General features: G+C 32.5%; 1 protein-coding gene and 1 long non-coding RNA gene across 2 annotated transcripts; both read left to right on the top strand.

Moving 5' to 3' along the window:
• Positions 1-10,300: 10,300 nt before the first annotated feature.
• On the top strand, positions 10,301-23,365 carry LOC105198133. The gene is made up of 3 exons (XR_850856.3): positions 10,301-10,477; positions 14,118-14,282; positions 22,950-23,365. It is a non-coding gene; the product is annotated as an uncharacterized LOC105198133 (long non-coding RNA).
• Positions 17,013-22,943, top strand: LOC120358424. The gene has a single exon (XM_039452698.1). The coding sequence runs from the start codon at positions 17,305-17,307 to the stop codon at positions 18,727-18,729; it is 1,425 nt and encodes a 474-aa protein (XP_039308632.1). The 5' UTR covers positions 17,013-17,304; the 3' UTR covers positions 18,730-22,943.
• Positions 23,366-24,953: the final 1,588 nt, after the last annotated feature.

Here is a 24,953-nt window from a genome sequence, read left to right on the forward strand (position 1 = left end):
TTAAGTTAACAAAGTCGATGAACAGAAACAGTGCCAGTGTGGCGTATGTACAAGAGCAAAGTATATGAAATAAATTAATTGCCGCGCTGATTTTGATATTAAAATGTTTCCTAAATTTATTGCTCTTAAAGTAACCCGGTGCAAAATTTGTTGCTCGTGGTTTAAATTAACAAAGTCAATGGACAAACGGACCGGGTGACTTTGAGAGCCATAAATTCTGGAAACATTTTAATATCAAAATCAGCATGGCAATTAATTAATTGAAATTTATTTCATATGCTACTTTTATACGAAACTTTTTCCGTACAATCAATATCTTGCGTAAACGAAAAACTTGCTTATTGCAACTTTTTTCGCATATTTTCTACACAAGTCTCAAACACATACACTTTTTCTTTCTTGATAAACTTCCAAAGCATTTCGTCGAAAGACATACCCGCTTGCAATTTTCTTATAAAACGGATGTTTTTAAGCAGTTAATTCTACTGGACTACAGAGTGGCGAGGGGTGAGACAGCGCGACGTAGCACCTATCGAAGAAGTGTCCTGGGATCCGTCCTTTTGAGACGAGTCCGACGTGTCGCTTTAATCCCACCGTGTAATTACGCGCGTCAACGGCGTATCCACCGCGCTCTATTCGCAAGTATACGAATAAAGGTAAAGCCGGCCGACCGGAGGATGACGAACGGAAGCGGTAAATTGGGAATGAATCGCGGAAAAGGCGCAATTTGATTTTAATCTACGACGTCCCACTAGAGACTGGTCGACGATTGCGATACTAATGGGCCGCAAAGTGCGTCGAGCTTTGCGCGAATTGAAGCGCGAGCTGCATTGAAAAGGTAGTCAGAGACGATCGCCTTCTAATCGTCTTACCAAGAAAAGCGTCACTAATTATAGGATTTTACTCTGTCGATATTGAGAAACAGTTATGACTTAAGTGACACAAAACCGGTTTGTAAAAGTGCTTTATTTTATCCAAAAGTATAAAGTTGTGAGCAATAAAGTTTTTAAAAAATTTTATACGTAGCAATTGGTATAATTATTTAAAAATTGTAAATGTGCAATTAGGTAAAACGTTGAGAAATTATTGTATAATTAATAACGTCAAGATACATAAATATACGCGAAAGACCCGGTAGAAGCATTCGTAATCATTGTACAAAATTATAAACAAAGTTATAAACAAAATTATAAATTATAAATTTAAGTTTACTTATAATTATCGTAATATTTATAATTATCATCACTGTGACATAAATAACAGCGATAACTTAGCCAGGCTTAAAAGCTCTTTACATCACATCGTTTTTAAATGTTGACAAATCCCCAATGTTATTGTAGTTCATTTTAAATGGTTTTATTAATTAAACATAATTAAAGCACATTGAGAGATATCGCAATAATGTACAGGAACGTCTCTTAACTAAAAATGTGAAGAGTTAATGTGCATGTAAAACGTTCGCTGAGATAATCGGTAGCTCGCAACAGCTTGAACAAATTTATAAAACGATCAACTGCCATTATATCCGACTTGACTTTGTTAGACGCTCTTCGGGCGGCTCTACAAGATAAGCTCTCGCATTCCCGACACCGTCGGTGCGTCGTCACGATCATCATCTGGCGCGTATCCGCCATCATCGTCCGAGAGTCCTCGTTCTCGATGCAAATTAACTCGTTTACTCGAAATTCCCTCGCGCGTATCCCGCATCGGCGCGGCCGGAGCGGCGTGTCGTTTCTCGGCAGTTTTATTTTTCTCTCTCGCGTGTCTTGTCCTCTCGGTTTCTCTTCCTCTCAGCCCGACGAAGAGGTATAGCGCGATAAGTCGAGGCGCGCCCTCGAAATCATGCCGCTTTGATGTGTAACCTTTAACTATTACTTTTCCTCAACCAGCGTCGTCAATTTCAACGAGAACGGAGCGATACTAAGACGAACAGCGCAAAGGTGTCGACGATAAGATGACCGAGACTGGCTCTAATTTGGATGCATATGCACTGTGCATCATACCGAATATACTGTTGCTTTGATATAACGATGCACAGATATCGTAATCAACTGGTATGTATTTTTCCTTAGCTATCTCAGCATCAGCAGCCAAGTTCATCATTACGCGATGAGAAAAAAGGCTAAAAACTGGGACAATGAGAGAAATGAATATTATCCTTGAACTGTGATAAAGATTAAAAATGTGGTTTTAAATGGCATTGACTGAAAAATTATTACACTATGTGAAAATAAACGTTCCTAAAAATCTTTAAATATAATTTTCAGGTGCATAATAAATTGTGTACCATTAATCTAATCCGTATTAAGTATACATACTTAATGTTCATATAAAATGTTTCAATGTTTCATTTAGATATTGTATCTCGAAATATATCTGTTCTTTCTTTTAATTAAAATTGTAATCGTGTAAGCAGGACTGGACAAAAAATATTTTTAATACAAAAATACTAGCAATCTTTTGTGAAACACAAAATATAACTTATATTTTGTATTTCAAATCAAAATTGCTAGTATTTTATATTTTAATTCAAACACTAAGATTGTCAATATTTTGTAATTTGTATTTGAAAAACTTTTCGTCTAACTTTGTATATAAGGTAAAGATAAATAATAAGCTACTAATACGGAATAAAGGTTAATTATTTTGGAAGAAAGTGATGCATTCAAGTAGTAATGCTGAAATTTGTTGCAGTTGTTCAATTGTTACAAAATATGAAATTATGAACAGAGAATCTTGTGCGACAACAGCTTTTTTTCATATAAGTACTTTTTTTATTGTTTCTGAAAATATCACTGCACTTGTTTTAGTTGTCTTTCCACAAGTTCAAACTAAATCCTTTAATGTTTATATTCTATAAACGCTTTTAAAAATATATTATTACGTGCTGTTAATTGTCATTCTTAACTTTAATAACTCTTTATAAAGGAAAGATTTTGTTTGTCATATGTGCAGGTAATATAAAATATTTCAAAAGTAATATTTATAATGAGCTGAGGAAACATATTTTACTGAGCTTTTTCTCAAAGCTTCTCGTTTTTTTCAGTCATTTTCATCTCTAGATACATTGTTATGTTTATATTTTAACGTTTTTTTATTTTTTATGAAAAATATAATAATCTTGTAAATCTTCCGTATTTTAAATTTATTTCTCATGTGCAATGATTTTTGTTTTATATAAACTGTTATTTTAGATTATTTAAGTACAAAAATATAAAAATATGTTTTTATTATTATTATGAATAATAATATTTATTTCAGGTTTTTAGTTTATAATACGTAAACGGAAAGAAAAATTTTCTTGAAATACAAATTTGAAAAAAAGTTATGTTGAACCATTTAAAAAATCGTATCAAATGTTTAATTTGGTTGCTGGAATGTCAACTATTTGCAGCAGCATTATTATGCTTGGACATTCTAACTAATTATTTCGATGGAACAACATAAAATTGTTTCCCGATCTGCATCTAGCTAAATTTCTAGATCCTGCAGTAAAATTGTTCTTTTTGTGTAAGAATTTAATAATTTATGATTTAATTTGGTTTTTTATTGCTTATATATGCGTAATTATGTTATTTTATGTGGCATTACATAGTAAAAACGGGAACTATGCTTAACTGTATTTTATAAATAAACAAGTTAATATTTGATTTATTACGATTTCTGTGAAATATAATTCATATTCCGCATCCCAATTTTCAGATTCCCTTATCTTCACACTTTATTTTTATTTTTATTTTTTTTTGCTCATATCAAAGTTAAATTTAAATTTTGTAGATTTATTAATTGGGCGTAGCTAACACTTTTCTCAAAGTTCTAAATTAGAAATCTTTATATATATTTATATCAGAGTAATGTTAATTTAAAAACTGGTATTTCATATTACCTGCATTTAAGCTAACAACAAGCGCATCTTACAAGTTATCTTTCGCGACCCTTCTCTGCTCGCAATATACTAAATAGGCTTTCGCGAATGCTACTTCTCGTACACGTGGGATGCAATCATCAAAGATTTCACGTTTTTAAAACGGCAACGATTACAGTTCCTGCACCAGATGACACGCCGACAGTTTCAGCTACAATTTATCCCCTGCTTCCTTCTCGATGCATCGCGTACAAGCCGGCGTTTGAAATACACGCAACCCCCTTCGTGGTCCTTCTTCCGAAGAATCACGAAGGGGGTGGCGTTTTTAGAGGAGTCAACGGCGCCGTTGTACAAGTGTCGCGACGCGTCGCGAGAGAAATGTTGCGCGGCGCTGTCTATACTTAAATGGACGTATGGACGATGGATATAATGGTGGCGCGCGCACGAGCGGAATCAACCCTCGGAACGTGGCTATATAGGATGGCACAATCGACGAGTGTGCAAAAGAATGTGCCCATACGGATCTGGATTTACGCCATCCCTAGAACACACGGCACCCTCAACGCTCCGCACGCAGCGGAAGACAAAACACTGAATCTTCATTCTGCCGTGTCCCGACACACCGAGCCTTCCAGCCCCCTCATTCTTTCTGCAGCCTATCTCGTTCTCTCTCTTTCTCTGCCCCTCTCTTGCTTTCCCTCTCCCCCTTCCCCTTTCCTTCGCAGCCTCTTTCCGTCTCCAAGGCCTAATGCAGCTCACAATTCGCGATCACAATTTTCAATTTCCGTCGACTTTTCAATTAGACTAAGAGGTGCCGCTGTACCGACTCGAGAAACGTGGTATAGCTCCTTCGCGGCAGGTTGCCATTGCCCCCTCGTCCCCGACACCGGGATGTCGCACCGGCACGACGATATCGCGAATTGAAAAGCGCTGGGGGATCCCTCTCCACCCTCTCCGCCACCTCGAGTTTCTCTCACGTCCGGCTAACCGAACCGCGTCGATGCGACGCCCGCCGCGGCTGGAAAAAGCGACGTCTCGAAGGAAGTAACCTTCGCGCCTTAAGAATAACAAAAGAGTATCATTTCGATAAAAGATTCAGCATCATTGTTGCACATGAAAATACTTCGCTTCTTAATAACGCGTCGCAATCACGAACTGTTTCTTAATGATTTTTTAACAGGGAAAAAAGGGCGAAGTGAGAAATTTAGGCAAACGTGCTTTGACATAGAAGAGAGAGTTGGCAAATACGTGCCAATTGAGTTATTTTTTATTATATTTCGCGCTCGGTACTGTATTGGATGCAAATCCAAGCTCGAAAGTATAGCCTCAGGCATCTATTAAACCTTTTATAGTAATAATAAATTAATTTTTTATAAGCTTTTCTACAACACGTGAAAGATGTGACTAGAAAACTGGTCGCTTAAAGCGTACCTGATCTTTTATATCGTATCGTCTTTGAAAAAATATTGTTTTTATGAATTAAAATAATTAACTCTTCGTGGTCTAACTGGGAATTTGAAGACTCAGACAAATTTCCAATTTTGAATTATTCAGTTTTAAACTCGCAGAACGATCAGATTCAGACAACTGTGAAATCGCATTTTGGAATGGAAGAGTATACCAGAATTTTTTCAGATATTTTAGATTCCAGAACTCTTTTGAAAACACTGTTAACGTCCCGATTGGATTAGGAGAACACACACACAAAAAAAATGTTGGACCACGGAGGATTAAAAACATAAGGAATCGTTAACTAATACTTTATTAATAATTCATCAAAAATGTGATAAAATATTCAGTAACTGTTAATAATATTAAAAGTAAAGATACCGAAATAAAACTTGAATTTATTTTTGCATTTGACATATTTTTATTCATTCTAATTATTAATTTTACTGTTACGACTTATCAATCTTACATTAGTATCATTTATATGTAGTGAAATTTGTGGTGGGATACCAATTGAGAAACTTGATAGAGCTTATAAAAATATCGATTTTATTTTTGTAATAAATGTAAAATATTCTACAACAAGTCTTTTTTTATAAAAATATAACAATTTAAGATAAAATTGCATAATCACGTTATTATCAGCTTATATATATTAATAAAAAATTTGCACCAGAATTAAAAATGCTGATAACTTGCACAAAACTTATTAAATTTTTGTTTATATTATTTATCTCTTATTCTTACATATTTTTGTCACTGTGCTGCTTATATTAACAATAAGTAAAAATGTAAAACGTTGAAGATGTATGCTTTAGGAGATCAGTACGAGTTCAGCAACACTCTCCTACTTTGTCTTGTAAAGAAATATTTAACCATTGTCATGTAAAAACTTGTACGTTATATTTTCGCTATCCTGAGTATAGAAAATATTATGTAAAATTAAAAGTCCCTTTCCCGTACAATTTGTGCGTCGTATGAATGAAGTCGTCGCGTTTACCAATCGCTCTGTTCCCAACAATCTACAATCTGTCTCGAAAAGAGGTTCCTCTTCGAAATCCTACCGAAAGGCCCGATGGGAGAGGAGACGGCGTATCGTATTCGTGGCTGCCGCTACGTGAAACGCGGGTCGGGACAGGGAAGTAATAGATAGGTTTGTAATCCATCGAGAGCTCGAGGCGTTTAGGAATGAGATATTTTGGAAGGGGTTGGCGATATCGGCAGTCTGCGAATGAAATGGCGCGTCTCCCGATCCTCGACGTGCCCCGAGGGGGCTTGCTGCCGAATCGAGCCACAATCCATCCCCATCCCTCTTGGTTTCAGCTCCCTCCCTCCCCCCCTTTGGCTGAAGTTGTCTCCGTGAAGACGAGTCAGAATTGTCCTATCGTCCCGAATTTCTGCCATTCCAAAGACTCGCTCGTCACTCTTCGTGGCGTATAGCTGTTGATGAAAAATATGTTCAGCATTTTTATATATTCTTTCCTGTTTCAAACTCTATTAAACATTGCTATTTTGTTGAACCTTTTTAATCTATGAGAACTTTCTCAAATGTAACGTAAAGTAAATGTCCTGGGACATATAGCCGGATATGTAAATGATATAAAATAAGCATGATTGAATTTTTGTAAGGATTCGCGATATAAAATAATTTAATTATATGATTAACTGAAATATAGAATATAAAATGTTGTTAAGAAAAACGTGAAAAATTTTTAAATTATTCCGAAAATATTAAAAACTTGTAAAGTGTCTGAACGAATCAATAGCCTCACAATTTAGAATGCTTGTCTTTAATGTCTTAAATGCTTGTCCTCGTTTTTTATAAAATAAAGACGTAAAAATGTTATTTTAACAAATACGTAACGTTCCTTGAAAATATTTTAATAACTCCATCAAAATGTAAATTCTCGTCTAATTCTGTAACCAATTTATTTCTTTTTATTAATTTTTATAATATTTAAAATAAATATGCTTTATAAATACCTTTAAATATTTAAAAATTGCAATTAAATTTTAATCTTTTAGAAAACACATTTAAGATTAATATGATAAATATTTGGATATATTCGGTCACTGGGACATTTACCTCATAGCGCGTTTTATTATTTTGAAATATTTAAAAGGTGGCTTATTTTTCATTGAATTATTGTTTTCTTATTGTACACTCTTCGTTGAATACATCGATGATACGCGTTTGACTTTAATAACAGTAAAAAACGGCAACAATGGCATATTCAGCGATCGTTCAGATTTGCGCTCCAGTCTCGCAGTGCCCGCGGCAAGAACCTGTCCAGATGGATTCCGCTATTTTTTTCTCTGGTTTGATTATCGCCCTCAATCTCAATAATTATGCATACCTGCACTGAAATCCGTGTGATGTTGATTGCAAACTGATTTGCATGTATTATAAAAAAATCTGTTAGCTGTCTGTGATAGTTGCCTCACAATTTGGTCGACTTTTAATAATCACGTAGCATTGATTTTGAATAGCGTATCAAGTAATCTCGACTTAAGTACTCTCTCCGGTTTATTCAAATGTTAAAACATTAACATTTTTAAACCTATGGCTAGTGGCAGATTTTCCGAAAACAATGAAGCTTACAATCTGAGCGAAGTATGTATGTACATACATTGGAATACCGGAATAGAGACGAATGGGGCATTGAAAACGATCACATTGTTCGACATGATAATATTTGCCGTCGAAAATAACGCTGAAAAATCGTGAAGAAATAGAAAGATGGGATGGGGCGTGTGTTCATTCAAACGCGGACAATGCGAGAGAGAGATTCATCTGCCTGCCGGTGCCACTCTGGTTCCATCCACTCTTTTCGGTTCTGCTTCCATTGATTGATGTCATGTCGTACGCGTCGAATTAAAAACTTGGTTTACAATCTCGTTGTGCGCCTTCTGCAGGACATTTTATGATAGAATGTCGAAACAATTCATTAGAAGAATAATATTAAAAGTACGATAAGTATAATTCAGAATGAGAAGAAGTATAATAAGTTTTAACAAGTTATAGAATAAGTATAATAAGTAAAATAAATATATCTCGTTAGAAATATAAGAAATATAAAAAGTTTTCGTTGTTTACATCACCAATTACGATTTTGTATATCGTACATAAAAATAGAAGAGAATCTCTTGTAAATTCAGTTTGTAAAAAGTTTGCTTAAAAATAAGAAATCTGCGTAAGACATCACGACGTTTATAATTAATAGATAGATTTTGCGTATAGGTCTGAAATAAGTGTTATAAAAATCTTGTAATTTTTATCGCGTCAGAATAAGCTGTACACATGTCTTATCCCGAAGCGCGTTTGCGAAATTTATTTCGCAAGAAGTACACATAGATTATCTATATTTTCCTTGTTCACACAACTCCCGACGTGGCAGGATGAAATAAAAAATCAGCGGGAAATATTTTACGCCGTATTATTAATATGGCATTTGGTTGTAAATCCGTATCGTTCGGGTAGGTATGTACTCGGCTATAATTCAGTTCGTCGCATCGCATTTAGCGGGATCATCAGCGGAAACGGTAGGCAATATCGGAATTATTGTGATTCGCAGAACGCGCACGGTACGCCCGAGGGCGAGCAATCTATACGAGAACCAGACATTACTCCATCGTGGCTTGGATTTGAATATTGCGGTAGCAATACCGCTGCGGGCTCTAATAGTTACTGCGAATGGCACGTGCACATCCGTATGTATGCACCCTGCTATGCGCCGTACAATGTATCTAGAAGTATAAGACGAGTTATAAATGGTTGGATTGTGTTGCCTGCTAGCGAAACTGCAGCCCGTTCTGATGCGTTGAAAATTACAAGACTCCTGGAACAATATCTTCAGGCCTGTACGCGCAGTCTGTATATTAATTATCAAAGCCATAATATCTTTCCTGCAGATTTCTCAAATCAACCAAAAGCTGTTTCGGAGTAAATCCTTTGATTTGCGATAAATCTTCTTGCGCATGAACATTTGTAAATGAACATTTGTAAATTTTATTTCTGTAAGGGATGAGAAATTATACGAGGTAAGAGTAGCTTATTTATTTTAGTAAATATAATAACTTATTTTAGAAAAATGCGTGCACATGGTTTATTAAAATTAAGGAAACTTTCTTCTCTTTACTAATTTTTTTCTCAGTGTAACTTTGAACTTAAACGTTTTTTTTTTTTTAATTCTAATTATAGCTGTAATAAGAAACATTAGCATTTGCGGTACACGAGTTTTTCGAAAGATATGAGACGTGTACAAAAGCAATTACGCGAAGTAAGTTAAAGATTAAGTTTTTTAAACATTTGTTCCTTTTACAAGTAACATTGTAAATCATTATAATTTTCTAAGTTACTATAACTATTATATTTTACAACATTATATTTAGATCATATTTAGATTGTCTAGCAGAGCCAAGTTTTTGTAGTTTAAAAATTTTTTATTTAAGTTACAGTTGCTTTAGTTTACTCCTTTGCAGTGACATTATTGTGAAAATTTGAAGATTTAGACGATTTCTCGACTTTCTCTCGTAGATAATAAACAAAAGAAATCCTTCCTAAGATAAATTGTTGACTTATCGGTTAAGAATGCCGTGTTTCAATTATGCTTCGTACAGCAAAAGTTGAGCGTGTATTGTCTAATGCGAGTAACTCGATCTTCAAAGTATTAATTTTATAATTAATACATTATTTCAATTTCTTAAAAACATTTGTGATAACATTAACGTTAGCTTCTTTAAAAATGTCTCTTGTACTGGTATCTTCCGCAAATTCACTTATTCATAATTGTAAGATTTGTTTTGCTAGAAGTTAAGCAACCGTTAGCGTAGAGCTGCAAGCGAAAAACGATAGAATTGATTATCTCGATCAGTAATATAATAAGTTTGATCAGTGATATGATATCTTTTCACTCAAGTGTGATATAAATATACTGATTGTGTGTGACAAATTATTCGAGTCGCCTTACCTGCCGTTCCCGTCCCGGTTTTCCACACGCAAATCACGTGTTCACCGGTTCGTCTATGGTCGTAGCAGCTCTCTTAAATTTCGGGCGCTTATCGCGGTAACACGTTTTCACAGGTGCGTCTGGCATTCGTTAACGGGCATCGCATCAGTTCAACGCGCAGAGACGATTGGAAATAAATTCCCCGTTTGAAGAAGTAAGTAACTTTGGAACTTAACAAAATTCTTACATAATTCTCTTAACCCATAGCTCTCATGAATTACGACTCGCTTCTGGAGTACGCGATGGCACAAATTTCGTCGGATTAGAAAACGAATTAGCCGGGACGCGCGTTTACCGCGAAACACGCACGCTTTGACAGTGCGAGACGTGTCGCGAGAGAAATGCGACCTTAATCTTGGCCACCTTATTTTTAGGGCGTCGAACTTGCCGACTGACTGGCACAGTCACGATGGCAACGTCAAAGCCTGATTGAGATGGAATCGGAGAATAAAAGAGTTGTAAATAAGAGATAAAAGCGGGCCGTATGAGCGAGACGCCGGAGTGACTGGTCGTGTCTAGCCCGGACAAAGTGTGGTTTTATTGGGACGTAAGGGGGCACCGTCGCAACGATAATCCCCATTTATAGCTTATAAATGATTTTAACCCCCGTAAAAATGCATTAGCCGTCGCCGAGGTGTGCCGCACGTACGGCGCCGGTAACGACGCTTCAACGACCCGCGTGTGTATTACACACATATACGCACAACGTGTGCGTGCACGCGTGTACCGCGCTCCCTGAAAAGAAAGCCACGATATCGAGTGTGACGCACGTCTGCAAATGTAAGTTGGCTTTTAAGGAACTATAAAGTAGTGTGGCATCCCTAAGAGAGTGGCTTTTGTGACCGAGTCTTGCGAGGAGTGGACCCACCCGTGTTGAAAACGACGTGTACGCTTGGCAGAGTTCAAGAGAGGCTCTGCGCACAATGGAAAAATATTAGATCAGAAATGGGAATTAGAACTTTAGAATCAGCTTCCCTAATGAATGTTAAACGTAATGCACAATGGATACGAACAAGATTTAAGATATAAATATGTTATATAGAACACAATATAACTCAATATTCACCAATAGTGTTCATTAAGGAAATCGATTCTAAAATTCTAATGTATCTTTCTAATATTTAATAATTTTTTATTATGCGCACAGCCTAAGGATTGTTATAATTTGTTTTCAATTCTGGCAATGTGAGCACTTCAAATATCGAGTGTTAGAATAATAAATAATTTTTAAAAAATATTAATTAATAATTGACAAATTTTGATCCAGATTTCAAAATAATTTTAACAGAATAATCTATTTAACAGAATAAAGAAAGCCTTTGTTACTCTTGATATTCTGAATCAATTATTTATGTAAAAGTATTCAATACCTCAAAGTATTATTTATAATATAAGTAAAATTTTTTTATCTGACAAAAACTCATCATATATATTGACAGTATTTAGCGGCAGATCTTTGATGATAAGTTGTAATAAGTAATCATTGGTTTTTAATTTCACATACTCGTATATTGATTTGGTAAAGGTAAACACTGAGAGAAATGTTTAGTAAAATCAACTAAAGTTTAGTTAAATAGATCAATTGAATTGATTCTAGTTTATAATTACTAAATATATAGCTACTTTAACCAAACAATTTGTAGCTTTAATCAAACAATTATTTTCATCACAACTAACTATACAAAATTTGGTTAAATGTTACTAGTAAGTTTTTGGTACCAGTAACTACAAAATTTATATAATCACTATTTAATTAAACTTTGGTTGATCTCACCAAACAATTTCTTTCAGTGTATTTAAAAGAATTATTTAAATATTAATTAATTGGAAAAACTGTGATAAGGCTTAATTGATAGACAGATTCAAGCTGTATACCAACATTTACGTTCTAATGAAAATCGATACGACCTCTCTTCTACCATTGTCGAATACATATTCACAGGTGGCATAATATTTTCAGTAAGTTAATATATCACGAGTGCAATTGTAATAAAATTTATTGTCCTTAGAAGTCAGTAATAATCATAGCAATTTTTCTCGACGGTCTTTAAATAATCAGTCATACAGGATGAATAATAATGTCAAATGGAATTTTAATAATTTAGTATGGCGCCATTTTGTACCACTAAATGTACTCTTTGTAAATTGCAATGATTGTGGAGAACATTACAGTTGTGAAGATGAGACAAATTTAGAATTACACTTGCTACTGAATCATCCACGAATAATGGAAGGAATACGAAGAGAAATTGAATGTACATGGTTGTCACGATATTTCGAATTTGACGTAGAATTTTCTGAGACAAGATGTATATTTTGCAATTGCAGAATTAAAATATTTCATGGTGTATACCTATGTCGTACAAGACAATTGGTACTTCAATATTAATATATTATAAACGAAGATGCAATGGTTTTTTTATGTATGCAAAGAAATAATATATTAATGGAAGATTAATTAGCTGCTATATAAGACATGGAGGTATTTCACACCACAAGAGTGGCCCTTTGCAAAATGTAATATTTGTGATGTTCCTTGTAGGTTCTACTAATGTCTGTTTTCGAAAGATATCTGAAACGGAATACTCTAATGTTAAAAGAGAAATAAAAGAAACTATTCAAGAAGAAATTAAACGTAGCGATTTATCAATTATACTTTATAATAGATACGATAAATTTACAGACAATATTGAGGGGGAAAACGCTGAGGACAGTAGGTTTACAGATTTTAGGAATTACTAGGCAAAAATTACTGGGCATTACGGGGACATTACTGGAGCATTACTGAGCATTACGTAAAATTTTGGGCGTCACTAGGCAGTAGTGTATACAATTTTGATCAGCGGTTTTCCCCTCGGACAATATGCACTTGATAATTAAAATATTAATCTATTTTATTAATCTATTATAATATTATTTTTATTACATTATTCTATTATAATATTATTTTCTTTGTATTCCTTCATGGAATAGAAGGTTTAAAAGTACAAATTTTCAAAAATATTTTCTGTAAATTGCAATTTGGTCCGACAAAATTTAACAAAATAATGCGAGTTTAAACAAGCATCATATAGATTCGAACGACGGAAAAGTAAATAATAGGAAATCTATCGAGTCCCACAGGTAGACGAGTACAACAGGTAGACGAGTCTCTCAAATACTCGAGCCCCAAAAGTAATTCCTTTCAAGTGTATGAGTGTAATATATCTGTACAGTTTATATGTGTATTAGTAAATAACGGCTATACAGAAATAGAAATGTAGTGACTCTTTGAACTTCCTAGGAAAAAGACAGATGGTAATACGAGAAGTAGAGCATTAGTAGTCGAGCAGTGAACTCGAAAATTATAACGCAGCATTTTACATTGTGAACTCTTGTTTTATTTATTATTACGGGTTGAACATCTAGAAAACAGTCTAGAGATTTGAGACAATCGATTAACCTGAGGAAATCAAAGGCAAAAGAAAGAAGACCTGTGAATTCGAAACAAAAATAATATGATGAAGAAAGTTCTAGTGCATCGGCAAAAAAATTAAAAAACGCAAAAGCACGTAATTGTATCAGAAAATTAATCTATAGATTACAGATATTAAATTTTATATCTATTACCTAAAATAACAACCAAAGCTTTTATCAACTAAAATGGAATATTAACCATAAAATCATTCTAATCGGGAAGAAAACTGTAGAAACAGTTGTTTATATCATCCGGTATGTTTATCGAAAGAAATGCTGTACTTCTTAAAATATTTCAAATTATTGTATTAAATGCGTAATGGTTTGAATGCTTGCAGATGTGTTGAAAAAGAAATCATTACGCACTTTAAAATTTCGGATCTCGGCGCGCAGTAGAGGACTCAAGAAGCACGAGCACCTTGACGACAAGTAGAAATTAAAAGTTTGGAGGCAGCAACCGATTTCAAGAACTTACTATTTGACTCTGGAATAGATGAATCCATGTAAGTTACAAAATTTGTATTTTATTTTGTTGGAAACTTAACTGGAAACATTAAACACGTTTTTCTCACAATAGTACTTTCAAAATCAGTAACTAAAATATTTCGACAAACGTTGCAACGGTTAAAATAAAATTTTGTAGTGTAGTTTTAAAGGCTCGGAGAAAAACCTGATTTTTTTTTATTTTTCCACTGATTTTTTCGGTTTCTTTTTTAAGAGGTAGAACAATTTATTAGAAAAATTCACAAAACATATTGTACTATAGTCGTTCCTCATTAATATCAAAGTTATCAGTTTTATGATACAATTTCCTAACTTTAGCTCGCCACACTTATTTCCAAGTCCGCAGTTTGCTATATTCCTATCCTTGAGGCAGCGCGATTTTTTGACTGGTGTCTTCCATTCAAATTAAAATTTCATAGCTGTAATAAAAATTAAAAATATATAATCTAAATACCATGCACAAAAGATAACAGCACATCAAAAGAATTATTAAAAATATTTGAATTTATAACAATTTACAGGAAAAGTTAATTATAAAACGAGATAACACTTTAGGAGTTGAACAAATCGGAGTATAGCAAAATAGAGTTAAAAATCTGTCAACACAACTTAAACGAGAACACCTTGAACGACCGTAGCTAGTATTTAGTGCTTATATTTGTTCGTGTAATTTTATTTTATTATTGGTAGAATTGGCTAAGACAGCCGTACCGGAGATTCAGGAGCTCCAAGTTTTGAACTCTGGCTGAGACAACATTTTTCGCAATAAATTCTTTAGAATAAAATCGGTTTATATGACGTAACTATTAAAAATTTAATTTATCAAATATTTTTTTCTACGTTTAAAGAAAATAAATTATACCAATGAAAACTTCATACTGTTTACTATTATAAAGAATTTTTTAATATGAGATATTTTTTTTGTTATACCTGAAAAAAAAATTTAAAAAACTTTTTTATTTTTCTCATATAAAAAAAGGGTAGGATTTACGACTACTTGTGTAAGATATACGGCACATTGATAATTTACAAATAACATTTTCAAATATAATATGAAATAACATAATGACTTACAAAACGTGTTTACAAAGTATATTAGGGAATAAGAACAGTAATTTTATATACAAAGTATTAATAATGCAATATTGAAGAAATTAGTATGCACAAATGTGAACAGAGTGTAGATATGTGCACCTTGTTTTCTCAACATAAGGGCAAGTGCTTCTTTCGAATCATGCAACGTCTGTATTACGGCATAAATCCCGCTTGCTGAAAATACCATATATCCTGAACAAGTGAGATATACAAGAATCAAACTAAAGAATATAAGAGATATACATTTGTATCTTGCTTGCATTTAATACTTTACTATTGCTTTACATTTAAATATCATGAAATAATCATTATGCCATTTTTATCTGCTACAGCAATTATTTGTATAAGTAGATGTTAATAAACGATCTCGCTACTTCTACATAAAAAAATCAATTCAATTCACGATGTTTTTATTAATGTTAACAATAAAGAACTGTAATTAAGACACAATATTCATATAGCATAAGAGCATATAACAAAACGGTTGTGAACAAACTATCTTTATTCCTTTTATTTCTTTTGACATTTGTGGCGTACATCCCAGCGCGGCGTAAATGGCGACTTTACCCTACAGTTTTTTCAGAGGAAAAATGGTTCTAATATTTAGATGCTACTTAGCATTTACTATTAAATTAATTTCAATTTAATAAATATAATATAACTAATTCATATTCAACTTAGACCTGTGTTTTAACTGAAGAAGAAATTTGGCGCACAGTTGATGAATTCGAAAGATATAAAAACTATATAAAATCACACGAATAAATATAAGCACTGAAAAGACGTTTTTGTTTAATTTGTGTTGTCACATTATTGTTCGACTACTTTTCTAGTGGAAAATCTGTGATAATGAAAAATATAATCAGAAAATAGTCGTATAAAATTAGAAACTAAAACTAGTATTAGTTTCTGTCTGTGAATTTCTCTCCTTAAAGTTTTTCTTTCTGTTTATGATAGTGTAAGTACGACGGAAACAAAAAGCATAAATGTGTAAAAATAGGATTAATGTACTTCTTAAAAAAAAAGAAATTGTATGCTTCTTTATAATTGCTAATTTTCAAAATTTTTCCAAAAATATTGTAATTAATATAAATATTACCTTAAATTATTTTCTGAATTAATTATTAGGATTATATTTGTTCTTACAACCGCTTGCTTAACAATTATTAAACCTCAAATGACGTAACATTCCAAATATAAGCATAAAAGTTGGCTTAATATTAATTCCCGTAATTATGCATATAATGTTTCTTATTTTAATAATACCGTAAAATTAGGTAGAATGTTATTTACATAACACACAAAAACAGCAATTTGCCAAAAAAGCAATTTTTCAGAAAAATATAGGAATATTTCTGGTATTTTATCAGCAATTTGAAACAGGCGATTTTTTTGAAACTATATTTTGTTAGGTTCCTTTGATACTAAAATATCTAATATCCGATTGTGGCTATTTTTGCCTATTTCTTTCATCGGTAAAGAACGAGCGATTTTTGGTCGAAAAATTATACCTTCGATTTTAAACATACGCGATTTACTCGCAAACAATGTTTTTGAAAAAATAGATAATCGAAAAATAGATAAACTTATACATTAACTAAATATGTCAGGCTTTTTGATTTCAGATGATCATGTCACAACTAAAATACTCATTGCAAAACGCTTCTAAGAGATTGTTCATAACTTTTTAATTTCTCGATACGTTAATATAAAGAATTACCGAATTATTTGTAAAAAACATATATTTGAATGCATCAACGATTGTTTCAAAAGGTCTTACGATCTTATAAAAAAAAATTTCCACTTTTTTGGCCTTGAAATTAACCTAATATTACCCCTTAACGGCGCCAATTAGAAGTAAGCAACAATAAAGGCACTTTAAAGCAATATACACGTAAAATAATTAATATAACATGTTAAGTAACAATGTCCCAAAATTTAGTGTGGAATTATTTCACCCAACTTAAACCACCAGTAGCAAAATGCAATTTATGTGAAGAATTCTGCCTTAGTGATCAAGTTCAAAATTTAGAGGAACATCTGACCCGTGAACATCCAGAAGTAATAACGGAAATACGTGAAAGCATTAGACGTGCCAATTTAGGAATATGTTTTGCATTCGACGTAGGAGATTCTGAGGCAAGATGTAAATATACTGACAATTGCATTGTCAACATATTTAATGGAATAGGTTACTTAGAAGATCACTTGTGCAACCATGTTAGAAATGATATTGCAAGGGAGCTTAGAATTGCACAAAGAAATCCAGACGGAACAGCATCACAGCCAACAGCCGCGGAAGACAATGCGTGTGCAAGTACCAGTAATCAACCGATTGATCCAATTTTTCAAGTTACACAAAATCTTGAAGAATTGCCATGGGGCAATTCCGATAGCTTCGTATGGCGATATTTCAAACCAATTATAAATCCTTTTGCAAAATGCATTATTTGTAAATCTTATTACAATGATCCAACTTTGAAACTATTTGAGAATCACTTACTATCTTGTCATACATACACAATAGATGAAATGCGATGTGAAATTGATGAAGAAATTAGGCGTCTCGATCTATTACCATACTTTAAATTCGAGACAGTAATTCTTCGAATAAGATGCAATGTTGGAAATTGCAGTCACTTTTTCAATATGTTTCATGGAACAAAAGGATTAAAATATCATTTTGACACATGTCATAAAAGTATATGTACAAGAATTTCTATGCCACAAAATAACACAGATATAATATCAGAACAAGCAGCTGAAAACAGTAATGATGGTATACAATCATTAGCCGCAGAAGACAACGGATGTACCAGTACAAGTACCAGTAATCAACAGACTGATTCAATTTCGCAAAAGACACAAAATCTTGAAGAATTGCCATGGAAAAATTCCGATAACTTGATATGGCGATATTTCAAGCCAGATGGAAGGCCTTATGCTAAATGTAATATCTGTAAAGTACGCTGCAAAGGTTCAATTTTGCAAGTATTTGAAAATCACTTGCTGTATCGTCATAAACAACTAATACATGAAATACGATATGAAATAGATGAAGAAATTAGGCGCCTTAATCTTTCGCCATATTTTGTATGCCACACAGTACCTCCTCGAATAAGATGCATTGTTGACAAATGCATTTACAGTATGAATATATTTCAAGGTACAGGTAAATTAATGAAACATATGTTGAAATATCATGAAAGTATGGTGATAATGACTTTTTTAAACATTCAAAGAAGTACCACACATGTAATGACTAAATCAGTATCTGAAGAGGATCATGAAAGTACACACGCACACACAAATATTGACGATCCACAGCCTGGTCCAAGTTGGCAAACGTAATATTATAGAAATTCAAAGGCAACATAGGTAATTATTTTATTGTGTGGCTGCTGGCTCTGCTTGATAATACCGATACCGATGTGCGTGCGGTGGAAAAAGTTGATGAGAGTCTGTTATGACTTGGGTAACATGAACGTGAAATTGAACAAGTTTACAAGACTCGAACTCATATTCTACACACGTTACATTAACCACACGTATATGAAATACTGTTTTTGTAATAAATATTGTTATAATTACAATAAATCCTACAATTTGGAACCTCGTCCATGATAGCCTGCGTGAAAATGTCAAGAGGAGATCGGAAACACATAATATTACATAAAATATAATCTGCGACAATAGGACAACTAAGGCGGCAGACGAAGACGATAGAAGATTTCAGGAGTTATTGTCATGTTCGCACGAAGAAGAAAGGTGAAAAACTCAATCCAGTACCAGCATTAAAGCTAAATATTCTGGTGCGAATCATTATTAGATATATCGATGTAGAGGCTTGATCAGATTGCGATAAAAGCAAATAACCTCAAAATGAACTCGGACATAGATGGTTAAAGCATTGCATACAGTCGTTTTTTAGCACGACGAAAATAAAAATAATAAAAAACGGCTTCGAATATATACAGGCTTCTTACTCGATATAGGCTCAGGTGAGTATAAAGTAAAGATATCATAGAAGCTAATCTTAATTTTGCAGATTTAGTCGTTGTATGTAACGTTCTAACGCTCGAGTACTCAGGGACAAAGTATGAATTTATTTAACGCTTCTCAGTGAGAAATATGATTTATCGAATCAATGTCAAAACAATATCATTTTGATGATTTTGATATTCAATAAATGTTGAATCGACATCGATACCATTATCATTACTCACTGAGTTATGTGACGCCTTGATAGATCTCAATTCACTAAAGTCGTTGAAAAATCAGGTAAAGAGGAAGACACGTAGAATAGCGATACGCAAGTAGAGGAGTCAAGTAATGACAGAAGATGAAATGCAAGTGGAACAAAATAAACAAAAAATGAAGACGTAAGATAATGAAGAAAGAAGAGCGGCAAAATAGTAAACCAAAACAGAAGAAAGAATAAATATGAGAATGATGAAAACAAAGATGATATAGACGTAAAAAATGAAATTGAAAACAAATATGACGAACGACAGATAAATTCCAAAACAATAAATACTTTATTCACGAAAACGTTTAGAGACGTGAAGAATTTTGTCAGATACTGTGGTGGAGACGACAAACATACGGTTGAACACTGGATAATAGATGTAAAAAAATGGAATGGGCTGATTGAGTGGGCGGACGTTTAGAAGTTAATATTTGCAAAAAAAATGTTAAAAGCTACTGCTAAATTATTTACTCATGCTGAAAAGGTATATCGTTTTGGAAGAAATTAAAGAAGACGCTGAAAAAAGAATTCAATGATAAAACAAATATTTACGAATGATTCAATTTACTAAATAAGAGAACAATTAAGTTAGAAGAATCGGTGCAAACATATTTTTTAGTCTTGAGAGAGATTGCTAGTAGAGATAAAATTAAAGAGAAATCATGTTTCACTACGTTATAAATGGCATAAGTGATAATACAGCGAACAAAGTATTTTGTATTGAGCAAAAAGTATAAAACATTAAAAAAGAATTAAAAATATAAGAAAAAATAAAGACGAAGATGCCAATTGCCATCAAAGTAGTATATGTACTTACAAATAAGAGAGATTTCAAAATCAAAGAAGAAATAGTAGAAACCTGTTTGTCCGATATGCCAATAAAGTGGTGGTAGTAAGAAAGTGAGACAAAACGCCGACAATTTGTATAGGCTACACAGCATTAAATAGAGTGAAGGTCAAGGACCACTTTGTTTCCACTAATCGAAGGTTCCACTATTTTGGACCTATTGCCAAATGCTCGAATATTGAGCTTTATTGATGTGGAAAAAGGATTTTCTCACGTTTCGATTCATAAGGATGACATAAGTACACATTGATTGTGACACATAATGGCCAATAACTATTTCTAAAAATGCCATTTGGTTTCTGCAATTTATCGGTTTATTTCAACGCATTACAAACCTGATTTTTAATGTCCTGATCGGAAAGGGATTAGCTTGATGAGTTTAATAATCTCAGATCCCAATGAAGGACTGCTGTTACTAATCTCAAATTGGTTCTACGGAGATCGAAATAATATGAATTCGCGATTAACAAAAATAGTGCAAGTTGTTGCAAACACGCATTGAATGTTTGGGACATTTCAGAGAAGATGTCAAAATACATCTGTCACATAATAAGACTAAGGCGGTAGTTAAGTCACTAAATATAAAAGACGTTCAAAGTTTTCTGGATCTTATAGGATTACCTCTTTCAAAAGTTTTCCCATGTTACTCAAACATTGTTGAAACTATTAGTGATATATTAAAGAAAGATGCAAAAGTTCGGTTTGACTTGATGAGTAAAAAACAGGATGCATTCGTGAGGCTCAAAGATGCTTTTCCGAAGAACCATAAGTATTTGCAATCGCAATTAAGAAATCAAAATCCACACGCACGCTAGTCAAAATGATTATGGAGTAGTTTTATTGCAAAAAGCACTCTCAGATAATTAGTTGCATCCTGTGTACTTTACAATCAAGAAGACGACCGATGCTAAAAGAAGACACTCGAGTTACGAACTTGTGGCACTAGCGGTGGAAGCTTTAAAGAAGTTTCGAGGTCATCTGATGGGAGAACGTTTCAAATTTGTAACTGACTATTCAGTTTTTCAGCAGACCATACGTAAAAAAGATTTAACAGATCAAATTGCACGATGGTTGTTGTTTCTCCAAAATTTTACATAATAGGACATCATAGGATGGAGCATATGGATTCTCTGAGCAGGCACCCAGCAATACATGTGGTTAGCTATGATATTACTTCAAACATTAAGAAAACTCAAAACTTTGACCAAGATATATAAGTCATCAAGCGACACTTGGGAAACGCTCCTTATGAAGACCATATGCGCAACAACTCAGTTTACTCAGTTGAAACCTATGACTCATTTATACTAGTAAAGTCAAAATAAATGCAAGTCGATCATAAAATGTGCTCATGAGAAGGGCCATTTTGCAATCCAGATGTCTGAAGAAAATCTCAAACAAGTGTTTTATATTCCTATTTTATGTGAAAAAATAGAAGAGTGTATCTATAACTGCTTAAAATGTATTCTCGTCAATAAGAAAACTGTGAAAAAAAAGATTTTTTTGCATCTTCTGATTAAAGAATTACGACTCCGTATACTTACCATATTGATTGTATATGATTTGCTAATTTACGAGCAAAAGTTGTAAGCACATTCTGGCGGTAATCGTTGTCTTTACAAAATTTGCATGGCTTATCCATTGAAGGCAACCTCGAAAGGATTTATAAAAAAATTAGAACTGAAGAAAAGTGTATTTGAAAATCCTAACTGTGTCATTTCCGATCAACGAACAATATTCACTTCCAACAAATTTGAAGAATACTCCCGTTACGAAGATATTAAACACATGAAGATCATCGTCGATTTGCCAAGAGCTAATAGTAAAATTAAATTATCGGTTGTATAATTTCCGATCGGGAGACAGTAAATACGTCCAACGAGTTCGAAGATTACTGCTGTTAGGAAGATATTAAACACACGAAGATCATCGTCGATTTATCAACATCCAGCCGTCAAATTAAAATCTTAGCTGTATCGTTTCTGATCGAGAACAGTATTCACTTCCAACAAATTCGAAGACTACTACCGTTAGGAAGATATTAAACACGTGAAGATTATTGTCGATTTACTGAAAGCTAATGGTTAAATTGAGAAGATCAATCTCACCGTACATATTGTATATTTATGCGGAGTATATATTTATGTTTTACGTTCATTTGAGATTAATAAAGTTTCTCATGAATCTTTATAACGAATTCGAACAATTTTTATTTGCTATTCCTTTTCAATTATGAACACATTAATAATTGACAGAAAGTCTTATATTTCGAGATACTGGTCAAGCATTTTCTAATTCGAGTGTAATTTGCATTAAATCCATCTAATTACTATGTAAGTAACAAAATTAAATAATTTCATCTAATTATCAGACAGAACAACTAAAGAATTATTTTGTTTTACTAATAGTGTTATTGTATTCTTAAATTTCGCAATTCAATTTATTATATATATATTTGTGTATATATGTGTGCAGATTCACTTAATATGGACAACACCGTGGAACTTGTTTCGAATTTATAACAACGAAGCATGAATGGACTACAAACAATCACGATTCTAATCCGATGGAATGAGACGTAAACAGACTCCCTCGACGTGTTATTATTTGTATTGTATCGATAAGAACCGTAAAACAATTTTACTTATTAACCCACTAATATATAAAAAAATATTAGAACATTGAAAGAGGTTATTTGGATTAGCATACAATTTTGAAAACGGATTGTTTTCTCACAGTTTCTTCTCAAATCTAATAATATTTTTATAAGAGGAATGTACTTTTTAATTATCTTGCGGCTACAACTTAAATGTTACTAATGATCGTGTAATTGTAATTTGATGTATACAACATTATGTCTATTCTTCTATATTTTTCAGGCAACTGTATTAAAGCTATATGAATTTAAATAATGTTCAAATAAGTTGTAATAATTTAATTTACTCTTAATTAAATTACGCTTTAAATTATTTTAGTAATTGCAATCGTGTTTGAAAAAAGTATTCCAATATGTTAATTTATTTGCTGACTAACCACTCCTACAAAAAATAGAAAATTATTAGTGAATCAGGAAGTAATCGCAAAAATGGTATTATCTGCGAGCGCTAACAGCTAATCATTTTGAGGATGAGACAAGAAGGTTTTACATTATCTCACAATAAATAAGTAGCATATGAATAAATTGTGCATCTTGCCAGATTAAATTATCTTTTACAAAAATACGAATATTTATGATCTCTCCGATAGAGCCGTCTACAATAAATTGGGAATGAAATTATCAACTTGTCTGGAAATTAATGTAAAAGATATCTTTTCGTTACTTTGTGAACGTATAATCCATTCATTTCTAAAACTTAGAATTACATTTGCGGTTATTTATTAACTGATCTTTGTACAAAATGTAATACGACAAGTTTATGTAAATAATAAGGTAAAATGTGATAAATTAATAAAAGTTTAATTTCAATTCATAAAATGTGCCATTAAAATTATTTAATATTAAGTGTATTACCGTAATATGTATTTATTATGTTATTTTATAAAACAATAATTGTTATAGTGTCCCAATTATTTTATTAGTTTAGTGTATATTTAACGTCATCTATTAAAATGCTCATTAATTACTTATATGTATCTATATTACATTTATACCTAATTATATTTGTATATGAAAGTTATACGTATATTTAATCTTTGTATGTTTTCGGTTATGATCATTATAAGCAATAACGTTTACATATATTAATAAGTAATTGCTGATACTAAAATGTAATAAAAAATATTATTAGTTACATATATTATTAAAATATTTAAAAAAGTATATTTGGGTATTATTTTTTTATTTATTTAAAAATTAGTACTATTTTTAAGTAGCAATTTACTATTTAACACTATTTAAAACGTTTTAAATAATGAAATAATATTTTTAAAAGAACGGCTTGTTTATTTAATTTTTAATCAATCATAGGCATCAAAGATATATGTCTAACAATTTATGAGAACAGATATATTGGTTTGATTTGTGAGGACGATTAATTTCTATTAAAGTGTTTAGAAGTTTGGAATTAAGAATGGATGTTAGTGCGTGAAGGTGAAGAGTGATTAATTAACAGAGTAATTGATTGAAACTATATATATATATATATATATATATATATATATATATATATATATATTTATATATATTTCTCTCAACAGAATAAGTTAAATAATTGAATTTTTTTTTCTTTTGTATGGGGATTGCGGCAATTGATTGCCACAAAAGAATTAATTGTTTCTAACCTATAACATTTGGAGAAAACTTAATATTAAATCTGTTTTACACGCAATTACGCTTTTTTATACGTTTTCTTCGTGAAACTTGATCATAAATAATAATCCAAATGGTACTAAGTCTTCTTAATAGTTCCGCATTGAGTTTAGCTAAAAGAGCAATGAGTTTGTTTTAATCTTCAGAAAGTATCAAAACGAATTTATATT

Source organism: Solenopsis invicta, chromosome 8 (genome assembly GCF_016802725.1).
Source record: "Solenopsis invicta isolate M01_SB chromosome 8, UNIL_Sinv_3.0, whole genome shotgun sequence".
NCBI classification, from domain to species: Eukaryota; Metazoa; Arthropoda; class Insecta; order Hymenoptera; family Formicidae; genus Solenopsis; species Solenopsis invicta.